Source organism: Manacus candei, unplaced genomic scaffold, assembly GCF_025592945.1.
Source record: "Manacus candei isolate 608988 ecotype Guabito, Panama unplaced genomic scaffold, ASM2559294v1 h1tg000109l, whole genome shotgun sequence".
NCBI lineage: Eukaryota > Metazoa > Chordata > Aves > Passeriformes > Pipridae > Manacus > Manacus candei.
Window position 1 is genome coordinate 1,824,646 of NW_026138157.1, and position 27,116 is coordinate 1,851,761.

Consider the following 27,116-nt stretch of genomic DNA (forward strand, 5'->3'; position numbering starts at 1 on the left):
CCTTGACAAGTCCCAAGAAATTTGGGATATTCTTTTCTTCAAGGTCATGACTATCATAGGTACCAGCATTGTGCCCAGGCTGTTAAGGCACATGCTAGATCAACTCACATGGCCTCCAGAAAAACAGTCATAACAACAACAGTCTTAGACATGTAGCCACCTTCAGCACAGTACCTAAGACTGCCAAGCTACTGACTGCATGGCCTTACTTGTTTCCCTGCCCCCACACCGGAGGAAGCTGCTTACAAGACTCCTTAAAAGACCTCTTTCTCATAGCAGTGTTCCAGATCCACTGCCAGCTGTTCCAGACTTGCAGAACAAGACAATCCCATTGCATCTGACGTTGTCCTGAACTAGAGGTATCAGCTTACATGGAGAGTTTAGATGACTGTTGCTGCTGAGTTTGGTCTAAACCAGCAGAATCCCCTCCAAAAGCCTCTGTTTCTCCTTCCCCCCCCTGCTCCCTCCCTGAACACAACAGTTCAACTACACAGGTTGAACAGGTTCACCAAAAGACAGGATCAGTCCAAGAACAGTCCAATAACAAGTTACAGAACCCTGGCATGTCCCCTGACAACCTCAGCATCTTCTTATGCAACTGCCCAGTCAGTATGCAGAAGAGTCACATGAGACTAGCACAGATGCTGGGAGAGCAGGTTTTAAGTTATTCCTGCACAAGAAAAAAGAGTGACAATTAAGCAATGCCTAATAAGATTCCTGGGCTCTATCTGTTTGAGAATCCTTGCTCCCTTGACTACAGCAGTACACCAAGAAAACAGCACTCTCTCTACACAGTTTGTTTAAATATCTGCACTGTCTCCATCAGAGAACTCTGCGGCAATTTCTAGGAAAGATGACACCAGAGCACCACAGTTTCCACACCTCTGGCTTACTGCCCTTGGACAGTTCTCTTTGTGCAGAGTCAGTAAGGCTGAAAACTGGTTTCCGCTTGGCACTGGCTGGTGACACAACCTCCCTCCCTCACAGCCTAAGGAGAGCAAAGCCCTGCTAAAGATCCCACCCAGTGGTTTACAGGAACGAAGTAACTGCACCTTTCTCCCAAAGCCCCACTTTGCTGGGTTGATACTACAGGAACACTAAAGCTTTCAGAACGAGCTCCTAAGGTTGCTTTTTGATCCCTAAACCTGAATGTCACACGGCAGCAGGCTCAGCTAGTGCCCTGCAGCTTAGACTGTGTGTAAGGCAAGGGCACCGTGCCTTTGCTCTGCTGCCCCCCTGCACGAGGAAATTTACCCTGTAGGAGCAGGAGAGAGACAACAGGGACAGGAAACTCATCAGGCATTAGTGCATAGAAACAAAATGTAAGCTTTTGTCTCTTACAGTCATGTCCTGACAGAAGAATCCTGCTGAGTAGATCCCCCCACAAGCTGTATGCACACGTGCTGGGTGGTCAGTCATTGCTCCCTTGTCAGGTTCATGATTGGTCATGTCCAACTTTGCCCTGTGTCACTGGCACCTTCCTAAACAGAGCTTTCAATTCAAATGTATCAGCCAAGGACATGCTACCAACATCGCTAGGAAAGCGCATTTTTGTGCTTTCAGAAGCACTTCCTCTGCTGTTCCTACAGAACCATCAATTTTGGCCACTAGAAACCATGACACAAGGGGAAAAAATACCTTCTTTTTTTATATAAATAGAAGCAGCAATTATCATCCCTGGGTTTGCCATTTAGCTATCCTAACAATCTCTTTCCAGGCTTCTCGGCTCTTCTGTATAAAACTCACTTGAAAGCCCCACAACCCTACCACTTCTGCCATTGTTCAAAAAACATGGCGAGATTCCCTCGTTCCACCCATTTCTTTTGTTTGGGTGATTTCAGTATCACTCTCAGCACTGACACTAAAAATAACATTTGTGAATTGGAAGAACTTCCCTAGCCATCTAAATCCTGGTAGAACAAGGTACACATGCAGAGGATAGAGGGAAAGGTTCGTGCTATGTCCCATCTTATTACATCCTAATGTAAAGACGATCAGTCCCGTTCACCTCATGCATCACCCAGAGGTGTAATGTTTCCCGAAGTTTTGAAACATGGGGAGTGAAAATTACTATTTTCTTTCTGCCTTTCCCAGAAGTTTTCAAAGAAGCCAGTTGTAGGAACTTGGAACTTCATTTCCTCATCAAGGAATGAGAAACATGTCATGTTTAATTGAGTTAGCTCATAAATTTCCACCAGGTATGCTTCCAAATAAAGTTCTTTAATACAGGGTACATTTATCACCATTCAGAAGTGAGACTAGAACATCACAGCACACTACAGTAGTAAGTGTATTTTTGCCAGTTGGTATATCTCCAAAATGAGACAAAGGAGGGAGGAAAAGTGTCAGAAATAGGAAATATCAATATTGTTAACTCAAACAGAAGGTTAAATATCCTGAGGGCTCTAAAATGGTAAGTAAATAAAGACCTAGTGTCATAATGCAAACGTAAAGAAACAAATACAACATCCCAGTCTACATAAAAGTGTCCTTCATTGTGACATGAAAACAGCAAGGACAAAAAGTAAATCTGATCCCATGTTATCACTAATTAAATTCATATGTACCAATTTGCTTTTTTTAAATGAAGCAAATGTTCAAATTCATTAGTGACAGAAAACATTCAGAATAACTTAATTGCAGTGGTCATCTCCATTTAAAGCTTTTCATTTTTAAAACTAAATATATCTGAAGATAATCTCTTCTGATTTTTCCACACTAGACTGAGAGCTAATGACTTAGCCTTTTTCCTACCAAATGCTCACACTGAGTACATTGCATCCATGACTTTTCCAGAGAGATTAAGAGTTACTTCATGTACTGAATCTTGCCCTAGAGAACTATCTGGCCTTCATGAAACACAATGCTATCATCCATGAACCAGCCCTAGGTATCATTTAATCCTAGTTATGAGGATACGTGTTAGTCTGACCTTCTGACTTTGAGGCCAGAGTTTGCAAGACACTCATAAAACCACTTTATTCATTTATTAAAACAAACAAAAAACTCGAGGGTATTATTTTCTTCTTATAGACCTAAAAGATCTGATCCTTGGAATGGGACTCCCTGCATTTCATTACTGATTCATGAAGACCTTACCCTGCTGAGTTGCTTTGCAGCCAGCAGCCCCATGTTTTCTCCTCTCAAGCACCTCTACAAAAGCTTAGATCGCCTGCTAGAATGCTTACAGACTGCAGTTCTGGAGAAAAAGCTGAATAAAAATGGATTTATTTCTGACTACCACAGAAAGTGACTGAACATGGAACAGGGATGCTATTGGAAAACCATGTTTTGTTCCCCGGAGCAGAAGTAACTCATTTTACCTCAGTGCCTCAATTTGCTCCTGCCTTCAACACGCAGCAATATTCAGCACTTTGCAGACATGTAGGTCTGAAGTCTGAAGGCCATGATCAGGACAGCGTTCCACACTCCATGGCAAAAAGAATTGCTGCACACACACGAGCCAGGCAAAGCCCGACGTTGGGGGAGTTTTTACCACAATGCGGTTCAAAGTGAGAAGACCACAGAAAGCCAAGTCAAGTTACCTCCTGCTGGCCATAGCATCCATCACACCCAAAGAATGAATCGCCCAGTGTTAACAGCTTACCAACACAAGCAGATCACTGTCTGCTGAAGAACAACTTCCACAGTACACTGTACTACAAAAATGTCTTTTCTGAGGAGAAAGAAGAAAAAAAACCAAGAAAAGTGGAGTCCTGCAGGAGAGCACTCTGCAGTCACACCCCCAATTATGTCCTAACTTTTCCAGTGCACCAGCAGTTGCACATCCAGTTCCAGTGCTAATGAAAGCAGACACCAGTGTCAGGCCAGTTACCTGGGCAAGTCTCTCGGTAGCTTTGTCCCTTCTGCTTCAGACTTGGGCCTTTCCAGGAACCGAGATATCAGAGAGCTCCATAAAACGGTTCCTGGTCTGAGGCGGCAAAGCAAGAGCAGAAACCACTCACTCCAGCAGGACAAAGGAAAGCTGTCCTTGGGCTCATGGGCCTCAGAATGAAGTCTAAGAGGATATAAGATGCCTTGCCTACCTAGAAAAGTCTGCAACTTCCCAAGTACCATTTAAGGTTTCACAAGACCTCTTTCTAAATAGGAGACCCCACTGTGAAAGAGAAGAAAGGAAGGGGAAAGCAAGCTAATAAAAAGTGAGTGGACTTCCTCTGTAAGGGTTATAAAACCCTAACCACAGCAGATTAAATTCACACCCTAGCTCAGCTCATACAGGAAAAGCTTTCTAGTATAGACAAAGAGTAAGGCAGAACCCTATGTAGATCTGTAGCAAGAGATGTGCTACACAGCTTAAGCTTTACTTAAAACAAACTATTAAGAGAATATAGCAGAATGATGATACCCATATACCTGAGTTATCAACAGGAGTTCATGAAGTTATATCCAGGAATCCCACTGCAGAGTGCAGTTAACATACCTACAGCTGCTACCCCAAGGAGGGGCAGTCATGACATAACTCAAATCTCTGTACAGATAGGGAAGATGAGAGCAAGTTAAACTGAGCAGTTATCAGTGAAAAAGGAGTTGCACCACATCATGCCCACTGCTGCAGTGGAGGAAGGTTGCTCCATGGTTATACTGGTATAATTGTATCAATTCAGCAGCAGAACTTCACCAGGAAACCAAAATACTCTGTGCCCATCTGGTGTGCTCCTCAGAGGCTGCTAAACTAAACCTCCTTTTCCTACAGTCAGGTTAAGACAGACCACAACCTTCAGGCTGAGTCCAAGGATGCTCTGACATTCTGCAATGTCTTCACGTACAGTACCTTTGTAGGGAACATTGCCAAAATACTACAGAAGGACAAGGCAGGACCAACCCCGCTCTCCCTCAAATCCCACGTTTCTCCATAATGAAACTTGATAGGTTATTACATGCCAAGAGAAAGTCTAGCCCTAGCTCAGAATGACTGATGCCAATAAAAAGGAATTTTAACTCTGTCTGGTGAAGTGTTGGATTGAAAAAAAAAAAAAAATCAGACTGAACCACCCAGTTATTTACAGCATTGCAGACTTCCTGTTTTGATGCAAGTCAGCAAGATCTTCTGGAAAACCCAGGAACAAAGAACAGTAGTTAAGGAAGATAAGTTAGTTACAGAGAAGCTAATGATCTATCTCTGTTAAGACTTCAGAACAGAGGAAACTGCATGCCCATCCTTTTCTAGCAGTATTTCAAAGACTAATGCACAGGAAAATGAAGTAATAAGTTAATGAACTAGAAAGAAAAGCAAGCTACTAGCCATAACAAGGGAGGCTATCTATGCCTGTGCAGTTTCAGGCACACATCTTCTCCCCTGCTTCCCCAGCCCATCCTTCCTTATGTGCCACATCAGTTCACTCTAACCAGGCGACTCTGCAGTACCAAGTGCAGAACACCTTTGGGAGGCAGGTGGGCAGAAGTGATTCTGAGAAGTTCAGAATAGCAAGTCTTACCTCAGCACCAAGCAGACTGCCTGAAAAAGATCACTGGAGACAGCTATTAAAACAAAAAGCTAAACAAATGAAGACAAGACATTTAGGTTCTAAGGATCTTCTTGTTCTTATTGTAAAAGCTCCTAGAGTACTAAAAAATATTTAATTAAGTCTCTTGCCAAATTACAATTGTGGAGAGTCACAGGTGATAAGACACTACTGTGGATTAAAACCAACTACATAAAAATTATAGGAGGAAAAAAACCAATTCTTTCATATGATACATTAGGGAAAGGACAAATGGCAGTACAAGGCTCAGCCTACAGTCCTCCGACCCACAGGAACTTGTTCCACTGACCTAGCTGGGCTCTGGTTTATGGCATTTGCACTCTGAAGTTCAAATTCACTCCATAGCAGTTAAGTACAAAAGCATCCCCAGAGCATTCCCAGTACATACCTGCTACATTGGCAGAGATGCGCTTTGCACAGTTATACCAAATCACCTCCCAGCAAGTTCTGCTGTGGAAGGATGAGGTTTGCTGGTCACACAGTACCTACATCAGGGATTTCTGCCTGCCAGCAGCTGACCCACACCTCTTTCTCAAAGATGAACTAACAGCAGATCCCACCATCACAAGCCTGCACACAGCCAATAATTCCAAGTTTATTTTTAAAGCTGTAACTGATGAAACCGTGAGGAAAGAGCTTTGCATAGCGAGAGAGCCAGCCTGCAAGCCCTTGATCAGAGCCAGTCACGGTGCACTTAAGAACGATGATCCTCAAGGACTGTTCTCAAAATACCCTCAACATTGCTCTGCACTCCCCTGCAAGCAGCTCTACAGCAGAACATGGTGCTGCACACCTCTTTCTTCCAAGTCCCTGGACCAAATACTGAGAAAGGTCATTCACTTTAAAGCATAAAATTCCTCAAAGCTGAGAAGACACAGGCAGCAGGCAGCCAGGCTTCCAGCAACTGCTCCTGCACACGGAGGCTCCATCCGGGTTCCTCTGCACATCCTGCGCCAAGCAGGGACCAAGCCAGCACGACGCACTTCAGACTTGCTTCTTAGCCCACCAGAGTGTTCACACTCTGAAACTCAAAAGCAAGTTTCCAGGAATAAGTAGTGGGGAATTTTGTCACTGGATGGATGGATGATTTATGTCAGCATGATAAACATGCGCTGCAGAAAGTCTTATGATAACCAAGGAACAGCTACAGACCAATTTGTCTGAGACAGGAAATGTTCTGCATAGCTGGTAATATACCTTACAGAAATACATTTTCAAGACCCCTGGGTGCACACTAGCAGCGTTTGAGCCAGTGTTTGTTTCATCCTTTTCTCTGCAAGCCATTCCCACAAGGTGCTGATTAGGACAACATCTGTTTGGCTGTAAGATACAGGAGAAGCTCTTCTAGCTACTCTGACCTCTTGCCCTCTTTCTCAGCTCACCTGTGTGTCCATCTGCCATAACACACATGTCAAACTACAGCCTGATGTACTTGATCATAGCCTTGGACCAGCTCCTGCTTGTCCATGTCACGGTAGCATCTCTTCATGGTAAAGTAGGTCACCACGAGGCCTTGAACCCTGAGAGGGGCCTCAAATTATGCCTCCACATCAGAGCAACAAGAGCTTATTCCCCTCAGGACACCCTAAGGCTCCATTATAAATGAGCCCAGGAAGATAATTTCACTATCCAATAGACCATGGTTTTCACAGACCACAGCAGACACATTTAGGACTTGCTTTTAATCTCTTCCTTTCATGAGCCAACTGAACACGAGTTCTGTTAAGATTTCCAAATAACAGGCATGTTGTACAGACATACCTTGCACAGAGTGGGTTGGAACAAACCTGAGCTCCACTACCAAGGACTTCTGACAGATGTGGCAGACACTCAGCACCCTCTGGCTACCCTGCACATGGTCGAGTGACAAATGCTGTGGTGCCTCTGTAGACCAGTTGTCCTCTCATCATGTAGCAGGGCATAGTTCTGCAGTTGTCATTTAATAAAGATTTTGAATTCATTTCCTTTTTTACACCATCATGGGGAAAACCAGCATAGCTCAGAGGCATAGGACAATGAATGGTGTGACTTATGCAGAGGGTGTTTATTTAAGCAGGCAGCTGGAGAGAAGTCTCAAAGACCCAAACATGCTTCTATTAGCATCATTTGACATTTCCTTCTCCAGCTTTTGCAGTAGATGAGACCTCTAAGTACCAGAAATTCTGGGCTTCAGGCACTTGCTTGAGTCCAGCATGCTGGAGCACACTGCCTCAAGAGTTTCCCTTCTTTCTCTGGTATCTTGTATTCTCCTCACAGATTTTCAGGGTACGGGTCTCCAGATTCTCAGAAACCTTTTACTGAAATAGTCAAATTTAAAAAAAGCATGAAAGAGAAACTGCCAAGAAACACCTTCCAAACCCTTTGTGTAAGGGGTAAGAGGGTTTTTCCTGAGCCAGTGAAATCCCCCTGGATCCAGGGCTGTGGCTGCTCTGTCATGCCAGGCTTCACCCACAGAAGTGACATTCAGAAAGAGAGACAAAGCCAAAGCAGTGAGAGCAGAGAACTCCCCTGTTCCACTGGTCCCTGGGAGCAGTTTTTCTTGCACGAGCAAGCAAGAGAGGCAGCACCATGGACTAGAAAGTTAAGGTAACACAGAGAAATGTGCCCTTACAAGAGCAGTACTGGACAGTCCAGGAAATCTTCCAGTCCCTCATCGCTCCATTACAGGCACAGGGAAGGAGTTAAAACTTTGAGATACATCAAGGCTATTCATAAGGCACAGAACAGGTCTGGCACAACAGAGTCTAACCCCAACATACATTTATTTACTATATATTTCTCTTCCTTCCAAGCAACCTGAAAGGAAAATGTGTAAATTTAGCTTCTGCCTTCCTTGTTACAGACATCTCTCCCCCCCCACCAGTGCACAAATGCAGGCTCCTCCCTGAGATAGCCAGGCAAGCTGAGCACTGGCTGCACCTGCTTTGCAGTAAAGCCAGAGGAAGCCAGAGGAAGCACACTGTCTCCACAAGGAATTCACAGTGGAATAGTTAAGGCACCTTAGTTACCCTGCAGCCAGAAACACTTTTGACTTTTGGGAGACAGATTAAAAAGGAAAATTTCTTCCTGTTCTACCTCAAGAACATGAATCAGTCTGTTGTGGTCAGACCAGACTTCAGATGCATCAATTCTGTTAATATGACAGACCACAAACACTGACATCTCCTCTTCCCATCTTACTTGTCACCAAATCAGACGGGGGATTCCAGCTCTGCCTCATAAAGCACTGGCTCTTCTCAGGCTCCTGGTGCCTTCTCTGATGTTTCTAGATTCACTCACATTTGTCCACTCCACTCTCATCCCCATCCTGAACAACACAGGGAGCTTTAATATAAACCAGAGAAAGCAAAAAGGTTCAGCTTTCTGCCCAAGGTCACACTGGAAGTCAAGCAATGAGTTTCCTATGGTGAAACACCTGTCACAGTCTACACCAAGTGGAAATGATTCTCACGTGTCAGGATTTTAGGTGACTTTGCTTAATGAAACCATACTCTTTTTGGATGCTTCTTCCTGCCACCACCTCTTATCTTCAGAGCTAGTGTTCTTTGCTGCAGGACAGAGCACCCTAAACTAAGCTTACCTTCCCTTATTAGGGAGAGACTTGTCCGTTCCCCCATTTGAAAAATCAACTGAAGGATTCTTTTTCAGAACAGGGTTTGAGGCCACTGGGCCAAAAAGGGGAGGAAGGAGAAGAAACATCACCATATTATCTGCATTCTAAGCTGGCTCACCTCCCAACTGGTTTCTCATTCATTCAAGTCCAGCCTCCACTGTGCAAAGAGAGGTGACCCAGCTGGGGGCTACCAGAATACAAAACTTAAGAACTGGACGAGGGCTTAACTATGGAGAACATAAATGCAGAGTAGAAGTGCTAATTACTCATCTTACTGCCTGGATTAACTGTGTACTGGAAATTCTGTCCCTGAACAGCAACAGTTTCTACTTTTCCTGTGGCACACAAATGTCCCAACCTCCTCTATGTAGGTACTTACTTCCGTAAGTACCAAAAGCCACAAATGCTGCAGGCAATAACATTCATTTTCCCCAATACCAGCACAAACTCGTACTCTTACAGTCCAAATGACTGAATGAGAGGAACAAGTTATTTTACTTCCCTTTACACTGCCTGCCCCTTGTTACTATGCATCCAAACCCTGGAAGGAACCTATCAGTCAGCTTCCAGTGGTCAGATATGCCCCTGAGAGCCTTCAGAGGCTCGTGTCAAATCCCAGCATCCTATGTGCTCTTTCCCCCATCACTGCCAATTAGTCAGACATCTACACAGAAGGGCCATTTTTGGTGTGCTGACAGCTTCCCCCGTCCAATTCATTCCAGGGTCTGTCCACGATCATTACTTCATTCCCTCACTCGCTTCACTAACACTCTAGCTGTGCTTGGCCCCAACCAGAGACTATTTATTTATGGCTATTTGGAGGCAGTATTCCCACCACCTTTCCTCAGTGGTAGCCCATACTTCTATTCTACTCAGCTCAGCCGTAGTTGCGTGGAGATAGTGCATTACAGCGTAAGTTAAACAGCCACTTAAACATCTGCTTTGGCAAGAAGAGCTTTGTCATCCTAGAGCTGCGTGACACGAGCGCATCTGTGAAACAACAGGGCGTAACTGTACTGTGAGCAAAGTACAACAGGGATCTCACGCCTGTATAACAACAGCACCAGCACAAAGTGCCTGCTCTTACTGAACAAGGTCCCGGGCATGCCTGACCAGCACCAGAGTAACCACCTGCTGCAGCAAGGACACCCCAGTGGCAGAAGAGGGTCCTGCTCTGAAGATGTGGCAGAGAACAGTGCATGAAAGGTTGCAGTATTGCTTGTTTTTCAGAAGGGGAGGTCCAGCTCTCGCACAGCACAAGAAACAGGATTTGGCACGACCCACAAGATCTGAGTTCGATAATGCCTGTCCCAGCCTCAGAGAGGTCTAGGAATGCAGGTAGTAATGATATTTCCACCTCTGATAAAGATATGGTGCTTTGTACCGCTCAGCGATGAAGGGAGGAGTCTGGAGAGAAGGAAGGTTAGAGGTGAAAAGAGAGAAAGCCATAAGGGTCCCTTAACTCAAACAAGTATTTATCCAAGAATTTATATGGAATAAAATAGAGACAGAGGAACAAGACCTGTACTGTAAAACTCAAGCCTGAAGAGAAGTAACAAGACTTTAGAAGACCTACTCAGAGTTGAATTCAGACTCAAGACCCTGCAAAGTACATGTCTTGCAACTACACTCAGATGAGTATTGTGCCAATAGCTACCCTGCATGGTGACTTACAGTGTTTGGCTCTTCCTGCATCTGGCTCAGGCACATTCCCCAGAGCCAGCAGTTCATTAGACTCGCTCACACTTCCAGCAGCCTGCTACAGTCCAGGTAATCATACGCAAGGTCCCCATGCCCTGACAGCAGTACAAAGAGATGCTGCCTGGCTTCAAAGGGCAGGCAGGACAACCAACAGCAGAGTAAAATACAGTGACAGGACAGCAGAAACGCACACTTGCGATCCCACACACACCTTCATTGCAGGTTATGGCAAGCAAGTCATTAACTCCATGGTGACTAAGCCCAGCACAGCGGGGCCAGGTAAACAGTGCTGTGGGGACATCACACTTTGCTGATGGTCACAGGAAATCACAAGTGACAGCCACAACAGCAGGTGCCAAACACAACGTGCATCCCACTATGTACCTCAACTTCCAGGCAAACTGCTTCTGGGAAGGGCAGAACAAAAGTCACAGCAAAGAAGAGTTTAAGCTGAATGGCCTGAGCAGCTGCAGGTCTGGCAAAGGGCATGTGAGCAGAGAAAGCCACAGCTCTCCTTCCCTAGGAGGAGCAAAAGGAAGGACAGGCCTGCTCTGGCTCTCCCATCACCAGGCACGCTGCATATCTGCCCAGGATGCCAGAACAGTACCCAGCACATATGTAAGCCCCTAAACACAGACAAGGACAGCTGCTGTAGGCAGAAGCAGTAGCTCAGCTCAACGTTGATGCGTCAGGCCTTCAGCCTCAGCAGCCTTTGGCTAGTTTGATACTGTCATGAATGTAGTTTCCCTTCCACCACCACCTGGCTGCCTCCTGATCTCAGGAATTCAATTCAAGACCCTATTGTCCAAAGTGTAGGAAGAGAGGATTTGCACTCACCTGAACTAGCAACCGTATGTTTAATTCATCAAGTGACAAAACAACAGAAAGAATAGTCAAGTATCTTTAGAAAAGGACACTAAAAGCATGAGATTTTCTTTTTGTTAAAATTTTGCCCACTGCTGCTTTCCAGCTGTTCTTGGTTGGTTTTCTTCCTATTCCCTGCCTCCCATACAAGACACTTAGCTTCCAGTTCTGCTGACCTCACAAGTCCTTCTCACATCATTCTTGAATCTTCACTGATTTCTCTCTCCTTACAGTTGCCCTCCAAGACTACAGAGTCTTGCCAAAATGCAGAAGATAAAACACATTCTTGTTGTCAAGTCAGCTTGTCCTTTTAACATATGGCACACAGAGCTTTGTTTCATCTTAAACTCAAAGCAACGAAGTTTAGCAGCCAGCTCTCATCTTGGAGAAAGAGAAATTTTAGACTCATTAGAAAATAGCGTATTAAGATTTCTATATTAGATTCATGAACACTGGAAGCTACTTAATAAAAAATAAAAATCAAAGGCAACAGAAAGGCATATTTCATACAGCCTGAGAGCAATTCTGCCATTTGTTTTAAGCTTTTCAGTAACATAACATGGCCTTTGAGTTAACATTTCATTTCCAACCACTTTAGAAATATATGACTGCTCTGTGACTGTTCTGCTCCTATGGACATTTTTGTTGGAAAAAGTAAGTCTGGATACGTACGTTCTCTAGTTAGTTCTCATTGATTCCCTAAAATAATGGGTAAAAAATCCAAGGGCATCAAAAGATGCTTCTAATTACTTTTACACTACTGGTAAGAATCAGATATTTATTCCCTACTGTATAATCCCCATGTGTCAGGTACTGTACAACTCACCAAGAAATTCTCTTTCAAACTTCCTTAAAAAATGCTTTTGTATTTTGACTACATTCTCCACCAAGCCCATACAATATTTATTAACCAAACGGGGAGAAAATTACATGCAACAGAATAGTTCTGTTGAAATTCATTACAACTGTCATTCCTAAAGCTTCCAGGTACTTTCTGAAAACATTGCCTTCTCCCCATTCCCATGAGATGCACAGATTGATGAGATACACTTCTGCTAAGGAACCTCCACAGGTAAGACTTACTCAAGTCTTGGCTACAGCTTCACTTATCATCAGGAAAGTGAATTTTAGTTAGAACTATTATGCCCAGAAAGATATGGAAAGATGGATGTCTTCTGAAGGCAGCATCCCGTATCAAATTCGTTTCCACCTAGAGCGCAGCTACTTAGAACATTTTGTTCAAACTGAAAAATTTCCAGCCCTTTGATTACAAAGGCAACCTGCCAAGTAAGAGTATAAAATTAGCACATTAGTGCAGTAGTGTCTTCCTTAGTTTGGATGCAGCATCAGTGCCTCAACTGCATGCCACAGTTTTACAGAGGTAAAACTAAGCTAAGTCTAACTAGATTCATTCTCTTCTACTCCAGAGGCTCAGAATAACTTGTACAGCATTGAAATACAGGTACTAAGCCAAATTCTGTCTACTGACAAAAGAGCAAGAACAGAGTAGCAGTAAGAGAAGGCAGGCAACCCTAGCACACAAGGAAAACCCCGCTGCAACAGCCAACAAACATCACAGTACGCGAGCAGCACCCAACCATTTTATCCCTTCCTGCTGCAGGGTGTATTGTGGCACAGGTGCTTGATGCTTGCAAGTGCCAAGTCCATTTTTCAAACCCTGGTTGTAACTGCTTCTGACTTTAGAAACGTAAGTTATTTTTAAAACGAATCATCAAAAAAAATGTTAAATACAACCTTTTTCCTTTTATTCTCATGTTTTGATAAACATTTCAGCAGGCATCTATCCAACTTAAGCAAGCTCTGGGTGTGCACCAAGCTTTGTCCTAGCCCTGGCAGCATGAATTAAATCCACTGCCTGTATTAGTACAGGCACTACATAGTCACTGGAAAGGTTTTTCCTACCTGTCTCTCTCAGAGCTTCCATTGCATCTCCTCCCACCCCCTCACCCAGCAGACACTGAAATAATTTCTGCACCCAGTAGTTTCCTTCTCTCAAGCTGAAACAAAAGGACATGCTGCTGCTACAGAGGTGGGCAACACAGCAGCCACAGTGGAGTGAGAGATAACCAGACAGGGCAGCATTCCACCAAACTAAGCTGGAGACTTGGTTCCAAGAGGAGCCTGGTGTCTGCTCCAAGAGCCTCTTTCACAAGGGCTCAGGTAAGAGGGCATGAAAGAGTCCCCTTCCCAGCAAGCTTCAGAGCAATAAGGACTGCTTCCAAGCCTAATTCCCCAACATCTCATTTATTTGTTTTTATGATCTCTAAAAATATTCTTATGTGGGGCTTAAGAAGTTCTGTCTTTATTTCTCCTCCCTCCTTCAAAATAACTTCAGCAAGGTGAGTACAATAGAAAACATCAATTTGCCTAAAGTAACTACTCGCACACACACACTTTAAACAGCTTCAGCATTTATAGAGGTCTTCTCAATTGACATCCATCCTTTCAAAACAGCAGCAGCCAGTCTCAGATCGTCAGGCAAAGCAAGTGCTGCCCATCTCCACACTGGAGCAGCACATGGATGTTCCTCAGTCACTAGTTTCACCAGAGCAAACTAAAAGACCTCCCAGCTCAAATCACCTTTGCTTCTGCTCCAGCAGAAAAAGTCATTTTTCACCCAAATCTACAAATATACTCCTAAACCTTTGCCAATTTTCAGCCTGCTGGCAGGATGGCTGGATTTGTGCCTGCCCGGTTTGCACCACAAGGACTGCGCCTGACCTGTGTGGAGGACAGTTTCTGTTTCACCTGAAACTGCCCAAGAAAAGAAACTGATCCCATGTACTCAAAATCCCAAGCAAATCTTGGGGGGGAATATCATTTTAAGAACCAAACCAAGAGGACTAAAAACCCATCCAAAATACAGAAAGAGTTAGAGCACAATGCAGCAGTTTCCCAGAGAGCAGACCCACTTCTCAGAGCCAGTACACACAGGAGGGAACAATTTGTCAAGCAACTCAGCTCTTGGGCTGAAATCCAGAGGACAGCTCTGAAAAATCATCCCTCTGCCACCAAGTTCCCACCAGCAAGCCTCTCTCCCAAGTTATTCGATACTTGCATAAAGCCTAAGAGGGGAAGAGAGCTGATGAGAACTTCAGATGAGATCCAGCTGTACCCTCCCAGCTCCCCTCAGCACACACAACCATGAGCCCAAGGCTGAGACTACAGCAAAAAGAAAAGCTCTTCAGAGCACTTGCGTGTCCTCGCTGCATCAAAACTCCCTGCTCACAGATTTAAGTTAGTCAGCAACCTCAAGGTTTGCTTTACTCACAAAACAGGCAAGGAGACCTCCCCTCTCTCCAAATTCACAGGACAGGCTTCAGAGCTACTCTGGGCAACTCAGCCTCAGTGCCCATCAGGCAGGGGCTGGCTAGAGGTTCCAGAGGAGTGCTCGGTCGCTCCCAGGACAGCCCTGGCTGCAGGAAAGGTCAGCTCCCTCACCTTTCTCACACATCTGTTTGCTCACAGCAGCAACAGGTCAGAAGAGTAACACTACTGTCCAGAGAGACAGATGCTCTACCAGCTAAAGTGGGGGGAAGCATGTGCTCCTACAGGAGCAAGCAGCACCTTGAGGCTTCCACAGGAGAAGTTGAGGCTGAAATTCTTCAGCGATGGAAAAAAAAAATAAAAGCTTTAAGGAGCCTGAAAAGACAAAAACATCACTGCTATGCTGAAAAGCAAGCTAACACCAAGCACAGAGATGCATGAAAGTTGTAAGAGAGGCTAAGGGACAGAGTCCTGCTACATTTTTCCCTCTTTTAGCGCAAAATTGTAACAAAGTAAAAATCATGACTACTTTCTTCCAACCTGAGGGAGAACTTGCAACAACAACTACAATGAAGTTCAGACACGGGTGTCTCTCCTGGAGAGACAAAGTACCAGAAAAGAGGACTCAGGAGCACAGAGAAGAGCGCAGAAATCCAAGCAGGCCTGGGTTAGTAAGAGGGTGGACAGATAGGATATAAAAACTGTACTAAAACTCTAATGAAAGTGGGAGAACCACAAATAGCAACTTAGGAAACAAAAAAAAAGGGCTGAGCCACACTACAGGAAAGCAATCTTTTCTTATAAGAGTTGACTGCAAAAACATTTGGGGCAAACCAAGCAAGTAGGCTTTCTCCCCAGAAGTAAGTAATTTTTGAAAGGACAAACAGGGACAACTGCTGTTTGTAAGGGTGGTCGGAGGGAAAAGGGATAGCAGTGAGGCAAGGTGCAAAGAGAAAACAACTTCAAAGCAATTTCTGTGGGAGGTTAAATTAGGTAAGAGTGTATTTTGCTTAGAAAGAAAAAGAGCAGGTGGTAATTGGGAGCATCTCTATAAATGGCCTTATTCCAACAGGAATGACAGTTACTGCACAGCAAATGTTTATAAAATAAAAAAGATCCATTTAAACGAGTGGCCAGAGCATAACTAATTACTGCTGTGATACAGGAAGCCAACAGCTGCAGGGACAAAGGCAGGCTGGAGCACAGCCCTCAAGAAGCATACGGGGCCCATCGCTCCCTTAAAGTTTGGGCCTCCAATTCCCTTTGGGCCCCTATAAAGTGCCATACGTCCTTGGTCAGGCATTGACAACAAAAACAACATGAGGGAGTGGGCTACCCTTGTTTCTTGAGCACCTAGTGCCAAAACACAGGCTTGGGACAAAGCAACTTAACAAGTTAAAAGGTCTACACCAGTTCATCCAGCACATGCCAGCAGCTGCACCAACAGTATGCAAAAGCAGTGCGAATTTTGAAGGTGTTTACCTTGCCTTAGTCATAATTTTAAGTTTTTACAGCCAGAGTTTAGAAACGATCTTGTGATATTTTAAGCCTCTGACCTTTGTTTAGAGTGTATGTCGCTTTGAGCAGTATCTATTTTAACGCAGGCTAAAACTTTTAGACTCTCTGAGTGGCACAATGGTTTTGCATTGGGGGAAACATCACTTTACTTCACAGCACTTGGTTTTTTAGAAAAGGTGGCGTCAAAACCTACCTGCTGAAACTCCCAGCCCCCCCAGCCACCACGTACTCATGATTCAGATGTGCAAGAGGGGTTTGTCCCAAGGTACGTTCGGGGCTGGTTTCATTCTGCCAGCCTAAAGACAAAGACTCAGAATTTGAGGTGAGCCAAGTTGTCTTCCCCCACAAGAGGTACAATATCTGGAGTGGAGATTTTTTGTTGTTGTTTAGACTACTTAATGCACACATTGAGCTGGGTCTGCCTAGCAACAAGTTAGAGTTTTAAACTTGTATCATCCTACTTGTGTTCCCATGGCTACTGTCGTGAACGGTGTGGTGGCAGCTGCACAAATCAGCACAAGGGTCCCAGGAGGGACATCTTTAAGATTCCCAGACAGAAAACAATACCGAGAAAGTACAAATGCTACACCTGGTATGCCAGCCTGCCTTTACAGCCCCTACTCCTCCCAAAAGCACCCACGCCAGCTCCCTCCTAAGGATGGAGGGATATCAGCCATAGAAATAGATGTGCACACTGGTATGTACTGATCATTTTACACTCTTTGGAACAAAAAAGCTTGGGTTACAGATGCGGCACTTTTAGCTTCTCACACAGCTGTTAGCAACCTAAATGCAGAACCACACACGGCTCCAGCCAACAGTGCCTGCTACATGGGGCAGTGAGCTCTCAACAAAGAGTGGGGAGCAGCTGAAAAATCCCCCCCCCACCCCGTTACCATTCACACCTGGCCAAAACTCAAACCAATGTTATTGATGGGAACAGAGGGATGAGTTTAGACACCCAAAGAAGGTGGGAAGTCAGAGGCAACAGAGAAAACTCGACATTTCAATGCAAGCTGCAAGTAAAAAGTTGCTTCGAAAGCAATGCTCTAATGTGGACCAGATTTTCCTAGTCCTGCCACTTCTGTTCTTCTACAGGGAAGGCCATTTCCTACTCAAGAGAGGTTTTTCTTAGTCTTTATCCATGCTCAAACCCCTTGTGTAACTAGAATCTCTATGTGCCCTCCCCAGGGACCAGTTAATAGGAGAGGGCAGGCATTGTACCCCTGCATGCGAGCCTTGTTTACATGTATTCCTTAGGGATTTCTGAACCCAGAAGCCACAACTATGATTGCACATTTGTTACACTGTGCTTTCACAGTAGGCTTATAAAGCCTAGAAGGATACAAATTCAAGGTCATGTACATTAATAATTATTTTCAAGACCAAACTTTCAAAACAAAGTCTCTGTATGAACTCAGGCTCAACCTGATAAGACATCCAGTCATCTAAAAGTACATGCACCTGCTATCACAACAGGTTATCAAAGATACCTATAGACAGCAGAACTAAAAAGATGCAATAGACAGCCACATGGTTAATTAGACAAGTGCAATACAAAAATAAGCTGTTGGCTCTCTCAGGTTTTGTGAAATCCATCCAGGTGAAGAGCACGGGGATAAGGGAGGTGGCAAGGAAGATAAAATAACTTTAAGGACAAAAAGTCACGACCTTAAACTCCTGCCCCTAATGGGGCAGGGGAATATTTTTGTACAGACACACCTAGTTATAGACACAGAGTACCTATGAGACCCTACTGATGTCCCCTAGACACACCTGCATGATAGGAGAACAGAGCTGAAGGGGAAGAATAGACTAGAATTTCCTCCTGGGAGTGGATTTTTGCAATTTTATCACACTGCTGCAGCCTCCTGCCCCCAAAGAGGCAACATTTACCTATACTTCCTTTATCAAGTTCAAAGAGCAAGCTACTGCATAGAGCTGAATTTAAGATACTTGGAAAGGTAGGTTAAACTCACTTGTTTCATCTCAAAATTTTACTTGAGGAGTAAAGTAAATTCATTGAGTTTGACCTACAGTACTTAAAGGTAGTCCCATCACAATGTGTTGCATTTCAAAACAAACAGTGAGAAGAGCACAAAAGCAGCCCAGTTCTCCAACATGCTGGAGAAACTGCCACTGCCTTGACTGAGGCTGAGCACATCCTCTTGCACTTTCAAAAAGCACAAAGTCATCAAAACTTTCACATGGAACAATAAATTAAAAGCTTGTCAAGTTTAAAGACAGAAACACCTCATCCAGCATTCCTTAAAAAGTATTTTTTAAGATCAAGTTTATTTTACAAATCAACTCCATATTTTCAAGAACTGAATTTCAAACTGCTCTTTCCAGTTTAAACACTTAAGAACACAGGATTGCTCATCTCGTTATCCTGTCAAGTCAAAGCCTCAGAAGACAAGGTCACCCAGTGCAGAAAGAAGTACAGACTTCCTAGGAAAGGGGCATGCTCTAACTACCCCAGAGTCTTCTTTTTTATTTGGTCTCTGGGCTCCATCAGCTACGAGTCAACATGTCTCAATCTCACCTTACACTTGGAATGGGTAAGGCAAGCCTTGGCCACAACCAGAAATTGTCCTGTGCGAGGGAAGCAGGGACTAGCACTAACCACTGAGGAGCCAGTTACTTCACATTCACCTGCCTGGCACATATTAAAAAATTACATATTAAAGTTACAACACAGTTAAACACACACATGTCCACCAAAGCACTGTCACCTGTACCACTCTGAAGGTATGTGACAGGACTAGAGCCCACTATAAGCCGCATTATACCGTGCGCCTTGATCACAGAGGCAAAGATTTCCGAGCTAATTATAATGACTAATCACAGGGAGCTCTAAGCCTTCCCTTGGCCAAGTCACAGACCTAACTAGGACTGAAAACAAGAGTTTTAAGAGCACCTCATTAAGCAGCAGGAACCAACTATGAAGAACAAAGCAGTCACTCTACCTAGTATTAATTCCAGTCCAGCCATTAATACATTTGTCAGTACATGAGACAGCTATTACCTCCACATACAAACACTGCATGTGCCAGGCAGGGAAGGAAGCCACAGGCTTTGGCTACACCGAGACCTGTTTGTTTACTACAGCATTAAGGTTTGAAAAGGATGTTCTCAGTACTATTTGAATAATGAGAAAGTTCCAAAAGCCATGCCTTGAAATATGTTCGAGTGGGAGTTGTGCTCACCACCAGAAGCCTCTGAACCTCTTCACAGGATGAGTGAACAGGTTGGGTGAAAGCTGACTACAGAGCAATGTAGGCTTAAAAATGGTCTCCCTCAGGTGAGCAGCCCAGAGGTAAAAAAGATACGGCACCAAATCAACAGCTGAACTCCTGCTGAGGTGCCAGAGATATGGATAATAAAGTTTCCAACATGAGCATGACTCTTTCTCCAGGGTAGATTTGAAAAACAGAGGATAAGCTGAAGTGTCAGCACCTGCATGTCAGCTTCGTTCTCCTAACGCAGCAGCGGGAGCGCACTCTCTCCTGCCATGGCGATTGGACCAGCAGCGAGCACCACTGACAGAATGAGATGAGACAGACTCACCCACACACCAGCAGAGTTGCCAGCACAGTAAGGAGGCAGCAGGAGTCACCTTCCCCCTTCCCCAAGGCCACTGGGGACCAGCCTGACCTTGAGAACCCCTTCAGACTGTACCTAAATGCCTATGGGGGTAAGACGAAAAACAAGGCTTTGGCAACAACTTCTGGTGGAGCGCCTGTTGAGGACCTTCTCATCTGCTCTGCACTGCAGCACATACAGAGAGGCTGTGACCTCTGAGGAAGAGGACAAGACAAATACAGCCCATGAGGAAGTATGGGGTTGAGCAGACAACCAGGGGGAAAAACTTCTCCTCTCCCACCAGTTTAAGAGAAAACCTGCAAAACCCAAATTTTCCACCACTTAATTCTGAAAACACACTCTTGTTGGGCGTGATGCACATCTCAAACAACAGTGAAAGACTCAAGGTGCACATGGTTTACCAAGACACCAGGCAGCCTCTGTCAGCCCAAACACACTGGGCATTAGTTCATTATGGTTTGATATTTCTGATTAAATCAAACATCCTGATAACTCTTCCTTCTTTTCCGAAGGGACTGTTGAACTAAGGGAGTTCCTGCCTGTTGCATTTAAGGCATAGTCATTTGAGGAGATGAGATAGCTTTCCAGGATACCAGTATTTCCAGTTTCAGGAGTTTGGTTTTGACTCTTCCACTTGCTTAGACAGAGATTGCAAAGTCTCACCTGAAGAGCACTTCTTTTTTTCCTCATCCCCTTTCTGATGAGTCCGTTCATCCAAACACCATTTTCTCTTACAGCCATTAGTACTCAGACTACTCACAAACTATTAGGACTGTGAGGATCAAGACTAGCTGTAAACAAAGAAACAGAACAAGCTGGCTGGGAGTTGGACTTGTGAAGTGGAAGTCATAAGGGGCTTTTAACAACCTCTTGTTAAAGGGCTACAGTCCCAGCTGCATAGGCCAATAGGTGCTTCTGCCTAGAACCCCGTGAAGCAGCTGATGATAAAACCTAATAAAACATGGCCTTTGCAACCACCAGAGCAATACAGCAATTCTAGGGGAATCAGCCACCTAGGGGCTGTCCCAATATTATACTTTCAACCTTTGATCCTAAATAGGTAGAGGGTGGGTACATTTTAACAGCCAGAATTGGATGGATAGATGAAATCACCAGTTTCCTCCCCTAGGACACGACCATGCTACCACTTCCCCACAGTGATCAGGCACTCCAGATCAGAAAAGCAGACTATGTTGTTGGGGTTCTTTTACTCCCTCTTTGACACAACTACACTGACAGAGTTTCTCACTACATTGAAAAGGGTTGCTGGTTTCTCCCCCCCCCTCATTTTTTGGTCTGGAATATCCACTGTTGGTGCAGGAGCACACAGAGCACAGCTAACAGCGAGCACCAGAGAATGAGCTCCTCAAGGACTAGAGACATTAGTGAGCACCCTCCAGCAGGCTTTTCTGAACCAAGAGGTGAAAGCACCTTCCACCATTTTTACTTTAATTCTTATGGTACAACAACAAAAAAGTGGGAGAAGAGCAGCATTGCAAACAAGGGATTGAAGTCTCCCAACTGACATATATCCCAGATTTGCATTTCTACAACAAGACACTATTGAGTCAAACTTGCTTTTTCTCATCTATTTCCACTGGAAAGAGCCCCAGAAGCTGTTTTTCAAAGATGACCAACACAACCACTGTCCAAAGATACATGATGTGGCAGGTATTGTTAATGCCATTGCAACAAATAAGGAAATCTGAAGTTTTAACGCTATAAAGGAGAAAAAACCCAAAAACTTCATCTGCCTTCAACACAAGTCAAAACTTGGGAGTAACTGTTCTCTTAAGGGAATTATTTAACACTCCTCAAAATTATGGCAATTTTAATCTTCAGTTAAATTCATTGGCTGTTTTAAAGTGCTCACTAATGCTTTCTTCCTCCTATTTTCAGTGTTCCAACAGCATAAGTTAATAAGCAACAAATAAAATGGTCAAGTACAATATCAGAGCTTCCCTATACGAAAGCTTTTTTTTTTTTAGCTTTAGGATATGCAATGTTTCCTTTCACTGAGTTTTTCCATTAACAAGACATGTGGGTTTCATTTGTATGGATTAAAAGAATCATAATAGTTTTCCCTCTTCAAAACCTTCCGTGTCTCAGTTTCCAAACTCCCAAGAAATGCTGACCTACCAATATCAGCCTTTGTTTAACGGACAGAATTTTTGGCTGGCAAACATTTGACTCTGAGCTTTAATAAGACAAGAAATAGCAGACAAAACAGCAATTTTTCACATCACATATGTGAACTCAAGGCCAAAAAGTGAAACAGAGCAGAAGTGCAAGTTTTACTGAGTTTACTGAGCTCTGACATGGGACTTTCAGCCCAAAAAGTTTTGCCTATTCTTCTCTCAAGCTGAATTGGCTTATTTAGTATACACATTGTCTCTGAAAAAGCCCTGCCTTTACAGTACAGCTATTCTTATATAAATAATAACAGAGGTGTAAGTACTGTAACAATATTAATAAAAAGGTGTATGTTTTTGAGAGAATAAAAGAAGTGGGATCAATGCAGTGAGAACTTACTTTCTCAAACTAAAGAGAAACTGGGATAGGTAAAAAAGCTAGCAACATTAACTTTGGCAAAGAACCTATAAGCTCTGTCAGCACATGGAATAGGCCTTGCCACTGTAAAGAGATTTACTAAAGGAGCTGAGAGTAAGAACCACCTCTTACAGAGAATTCCAGCCACAAGCATTTTTACAGACAAAGAATCACATCAGGCCCTTCCTTGGCCACTGCCACAGCAAGTTTTAGCCACAAGGAATATTAAAAACTAACATCAAGGTATTTTAATCCAGAAAGTGAACTTGTCATTTTCTAGTTCCAAGGATGAAGCAAAAACAAAGAAGTACAACCCTTAACCATTTCCCTCTTACTCTACTAAAACAGGGAAGAGACAAGCACTTTCTATCTTTCTCCATGCTAACAAAAAGGTGGTGAGGTCCCTTTCCTGTCTAAACCTAGGCAATCATTGAGAACACTCTCCACTTTCAGGCCATGCAACGTAGTAAATTTTTTCTCTTCTCTGACTATTTCATTTATGAAACCCAAATCGACATCCTGCTTCGCTCTACCTCTCTTTTCTCCTGTAGCTTCACAGAAATGGATTTCAGAAAAGCTTTCCTGATTTCACTGCTCTTTGCAGCAGCTCACATGTGGCTGAGAAGTGAAACAAAATTAAAGGCTTTCTCTGCCCCTCTGCATGGGGACAGAGGAACACCCACATAAGAATGCTGATGTAAGAATCAGTAGTTACAGATATACCTCAAGCCAAACATGAAGTATAGCTGAGCATTAAATTAAAAAAAAAAAAAAAAAAAAAGAAGTACACACAAGGCCTGATCTGTGCTATTTTCCCCTCAGACACAGCCACAGAGGCACAAGCACTCCGCATTTTCCCAGCCAGCTAACCTGAAGGTGAAAGCCTCCACAACTCAACAACAACCAACCTTCAAGCTTTAGGATCCTTTGGTCAATCAGCCCCTCAAATTTCTAAAGAGAAACAGACCCAGCATCTGTGCACTCTGATAACACTATTCCATAGATTTAACTTTCTAAATTACCAGCAAGACAGGACAATTTAATAGTTTCAGTCAAACGCTCTTAGCACAGCACGTTAGGCTTATTTAGGGTTTTCTTTCTTAAAGAGAGAAACCAAAGAGACATAACAGATGAACACAACTTGGCTTTTAGCCTTTAGGACCAAGAAGAGATGACAAAATTCAGGGAACAAGCTGGCACTGCAAAATTATTCCTGGGTAGTTCCACGAGCCAGGAAATCAACTCTTCAATACCCAATCAGACAAAAGTTCACCCCAAACTTCTTACCTAACAAGTATACTTTCAAGAACCAGAGTGAAAAATAGAGACCAGTACAGGAGGATCTGATGTCCATTCAGGTCATCAGAGGACTGTGCATTCACTTCAGGTAACCCTACTATGAGCTTGCTATATTACACTGTGTACTCAAACACCAGTACCTGCTGATCCTGGGTTAGGGTACGTATTACTGAGAAAAAAATTTGTTTCTTCACATCACACACTTCCTCTCTCCCTCCTACTCCACAGAGCACAGAAAACAATAACCTTTGTATAGGTCACCGTATGCCTGTGAGTTTAAACCAGAACAATGTACAGCTGAGCACATAACAGTGAGGAAGGGGCTCACAGTATTTTTTCCCCCTCCGTCTATTATGTTACAGAAATGAATTGCACAAAAGAGCATAATTCTCCAGGGTGACCAAAAAGCCCAAGTATTGTTGTGATACGTGGCTGAATAGCCAGTGTGATGCACGCTGTGTGTGCTACAGAAATGTTACGTTTGACCTACAGATTGAAAACCAGTGTCAACTGCTGCCTAACCAACTGCTCCCCCTCCCTTCCCCCCCATCTCCTCCTCCTCCTCCTCCTCCTCTCCCCGCCCGCCCCCTTTTTCCTCCTGGTCAACCAAGAAACGGAGCTCCCATGTGCCAAGACCTTGCATCTTATTTTGTCATGAAAACGAAGGGGGGAAGGGGTGGGGAAAAATTATTCTGTAAATAAATACAAGTAATACTGAACTTAAGAAAAAAAAAATCCTCTTTACCCTGAGACCTGAGCAGTTAAGAACAAACATACTTAATAATAAAAAAGGTATCCAACATTAGTGCACAGTCTGAGGATGACCCACGAGAAACCTTTTTCCTGAACCCACACAATAGTAACTCTAAGGATTATTCGATAAAGAGACACCGTGGCTTTCCACACTATTCTTTTTGTTTTAAGGCGAGAGGTGCGGAGGATTCAATTAAGTTTGGGCTGGGCAAAGGGACAACTCCAAACGCTAGGATCTCCAGCAGGCAGGGGGAGGGTTTTCACTGGCTTCAACCTCCACTTACAAAGGAACAATACCAAAAAAAAAAAAAAAAAAAAAAAGCTTAGATTTCAAACTAAAGAGGTCAACAGCCTGTCTTTCTATACACGGAGATACATCAGTACTAACGTGCTTCCAGCACCTGCCTTTCAGCACAGCCCCAATTCCTTTGTTTGCTCAAAATTTGCTTCCATACCACTTTAAATTAGCTTACAAAGAACCGCAGCGGAATAGCTGGAACGTGAAACAATAATTTTTTTGGAGGAGGGAGGTGAGCAGCTTCTTAGGAAGAGAGAAAATTAAAATACAGACCCAAGTCACTTCTAAATACCTTCGAAAAAAATATTTGTAACTTGACGTCTTCTAGTTCCACACCTATCACTGAGACTACAGAAACACGAGTTCAGGAGAGGATAGAACAAACAAAAAAAAAAAAAAAAGGGAAAGAAAGAGAGAAAGAAAGAAAGAAGAAAAAAAAAATCCCACCCAACTGCCATCTCCTGCCTCCTCCAGCCCTGCCAGCTTCCCTGTTCCTCCCTGCCTGCAAAGCGCCCTCTGGAAAGCATCGAGACTTCTTTTATCAACCGTGTGCGTTGGGGAAGGGGGGAGGAAGGGGGGGGGTCCTTGTTCTTGCTCTGGGTGTTTGAGACTAGAATTAAGGGAGGATTATTTTTGGACCCCTTCCGATGAGAGGAGCCCCGGGTACCCCACCCCCCACCTCCCAGGGGGCTCCGCTCATCGGGAGGGGTCCAAAGCACTCGATGAGAGGGGAGGAGTTGTCCCCCCATAAAATATAATAAAGACTTACCGGGGTCGAAATCAGGGACCACCGCCTGGTACTGCGGCCCGACCCTCATTCCGCCGCCAGCTGAGGGAGGCAGAGGGACAAGCGTTACCCGCGTGGGCCCAAGCGGCCCCTTCACCCCCCCCCCCCCAAAAAAAACCACCCCCCCTCCCGCTCCTCACCGTGCTCCTCATCGCTGGAGGACCCCGAGCTCCCCTCCTCCCAGGAGTTCCCGCTGCTGTTGCCGTTGGGGGCGGCGGATAAACTTTTACTGCCGCCGTTGTTGTTATTATTCGCCCCGGCGGCGTTGTGGTTCCTGCCCCGCCGTTTCCCCGAGACCTCCGGGCCCTTCTCGATCATGGCTGGCATTTAGGGGAGGAAAGGGGGGGGGAGTGGAGAAGAAGGGAAGGGGGGGGATCAGAGTTTAAAAACTGCGGGGGGGGGGCTGTGGGAGGCGCCAAGGGCGGGCGGGAGCCGGGGCGGGCCGGGCCGGTGCGCGGCGGTGGCGGCGCTGCTACATCCCCCACCGCGATCGCCCCGAACTTTGAGGCTCATCCCAGCCCTGCGCTGGGACTCCGCTCAACCTGCGCTGCTGCCCGCCGAGAGCCCCGCCCCTCCCGCTCCCGCCGCTGCCCATTGGCCGAACCTACATTTTGGGAGGCCATCCCGCCCGCCCATTGGCCGGCGCCGCCTGTCCATCGCAGCGGCCCCGCGCTTCCGTTCGCTGGGCGCGGCGGGGGCGGAGCGCGGGCCGTGCGTGTGTGCTGGAGCCGCGATCTCTCCGCCCGGCGATACCTCTGCTCCCCGCTCCCCTGCTCCGGGCCGAGCGGGGGAGAGGCGGGCCCGCGGCTCCCGCCGGGGAGCCTCTCCTCGACCGCTCCCCCGGCCCGGCCCGGCTCCGCCGTCCCGCCGGGAACTCAGTCCCGGGAGGAGCGTGGCGAGGGACTACTTTGCCCCCCCCTCCGCCTCCCCCCGCGGCGGAAGGTTACGGCGCGGTTTGAATGGGATTCCCTACAAAGCTCAGTTTCCCTGGGGGATCTGAGCCCGGCGGGGTCGGAGGTCTGTGGTCTATGATTCTCCTGTTCGGGATGGCTCCTGTCGGCAGCACCGGCCACAGCCCGCCGAGGGCAAGGGTGTCCCGGCGGCCGGAGGGGGCGGCCCCGCCGGAGCGGCGCCGAGGTTGCGGGACAGCCCTGGGACTGGGGGCGCTCCTGCTGCCCCGAGGGAACGGCAGCATCCCGCCGGGAAGCGGGACCGCACGGACTGGGGTCCGCGGTGCAGCTCTGCCCGCAGGGCGCTGCCACTACCCCGGGGCAGAGCCGCCCGCCGCGGGGCTCGCACGGTGCCGAGGAGCCGCTGCCGCTCAAGTAACTCCTG

General features: G+C 45.4%; 1 protein-coding gene across 1 annotated transcript in view; it reads right to left on the reverse strand.

The window, feature by feature from the left end:
* RCOR1 (REST corepressor 1) overlaps positions 1 to 26,357 on the reverse strand; it is an 84,893-nt gene extending 58,536 nt beyond the window's left edge. The window contains exons 1-2 of the mRNA XM_051769528.1: positions 25,922 to 26,357; positions 25,764 to 25,823 (exon numbers count right to left, since the gene is read on the reverse strand). Coding sequence (XP_051625488.1) covers positions 25,764 to 25,823; positions 25,922 to 26,108 — 247 coding nt within the window. The 5' untranslated portion in view covers positions 26,109 to 26,357. The remainder of the gene's footprint in view (positions 1 to 25,763; positions 25,824 to 25,921) is intronic.
* Between the last annotated feature and the right edge of the window lie 759 nt (positions 26,358 to 27,116).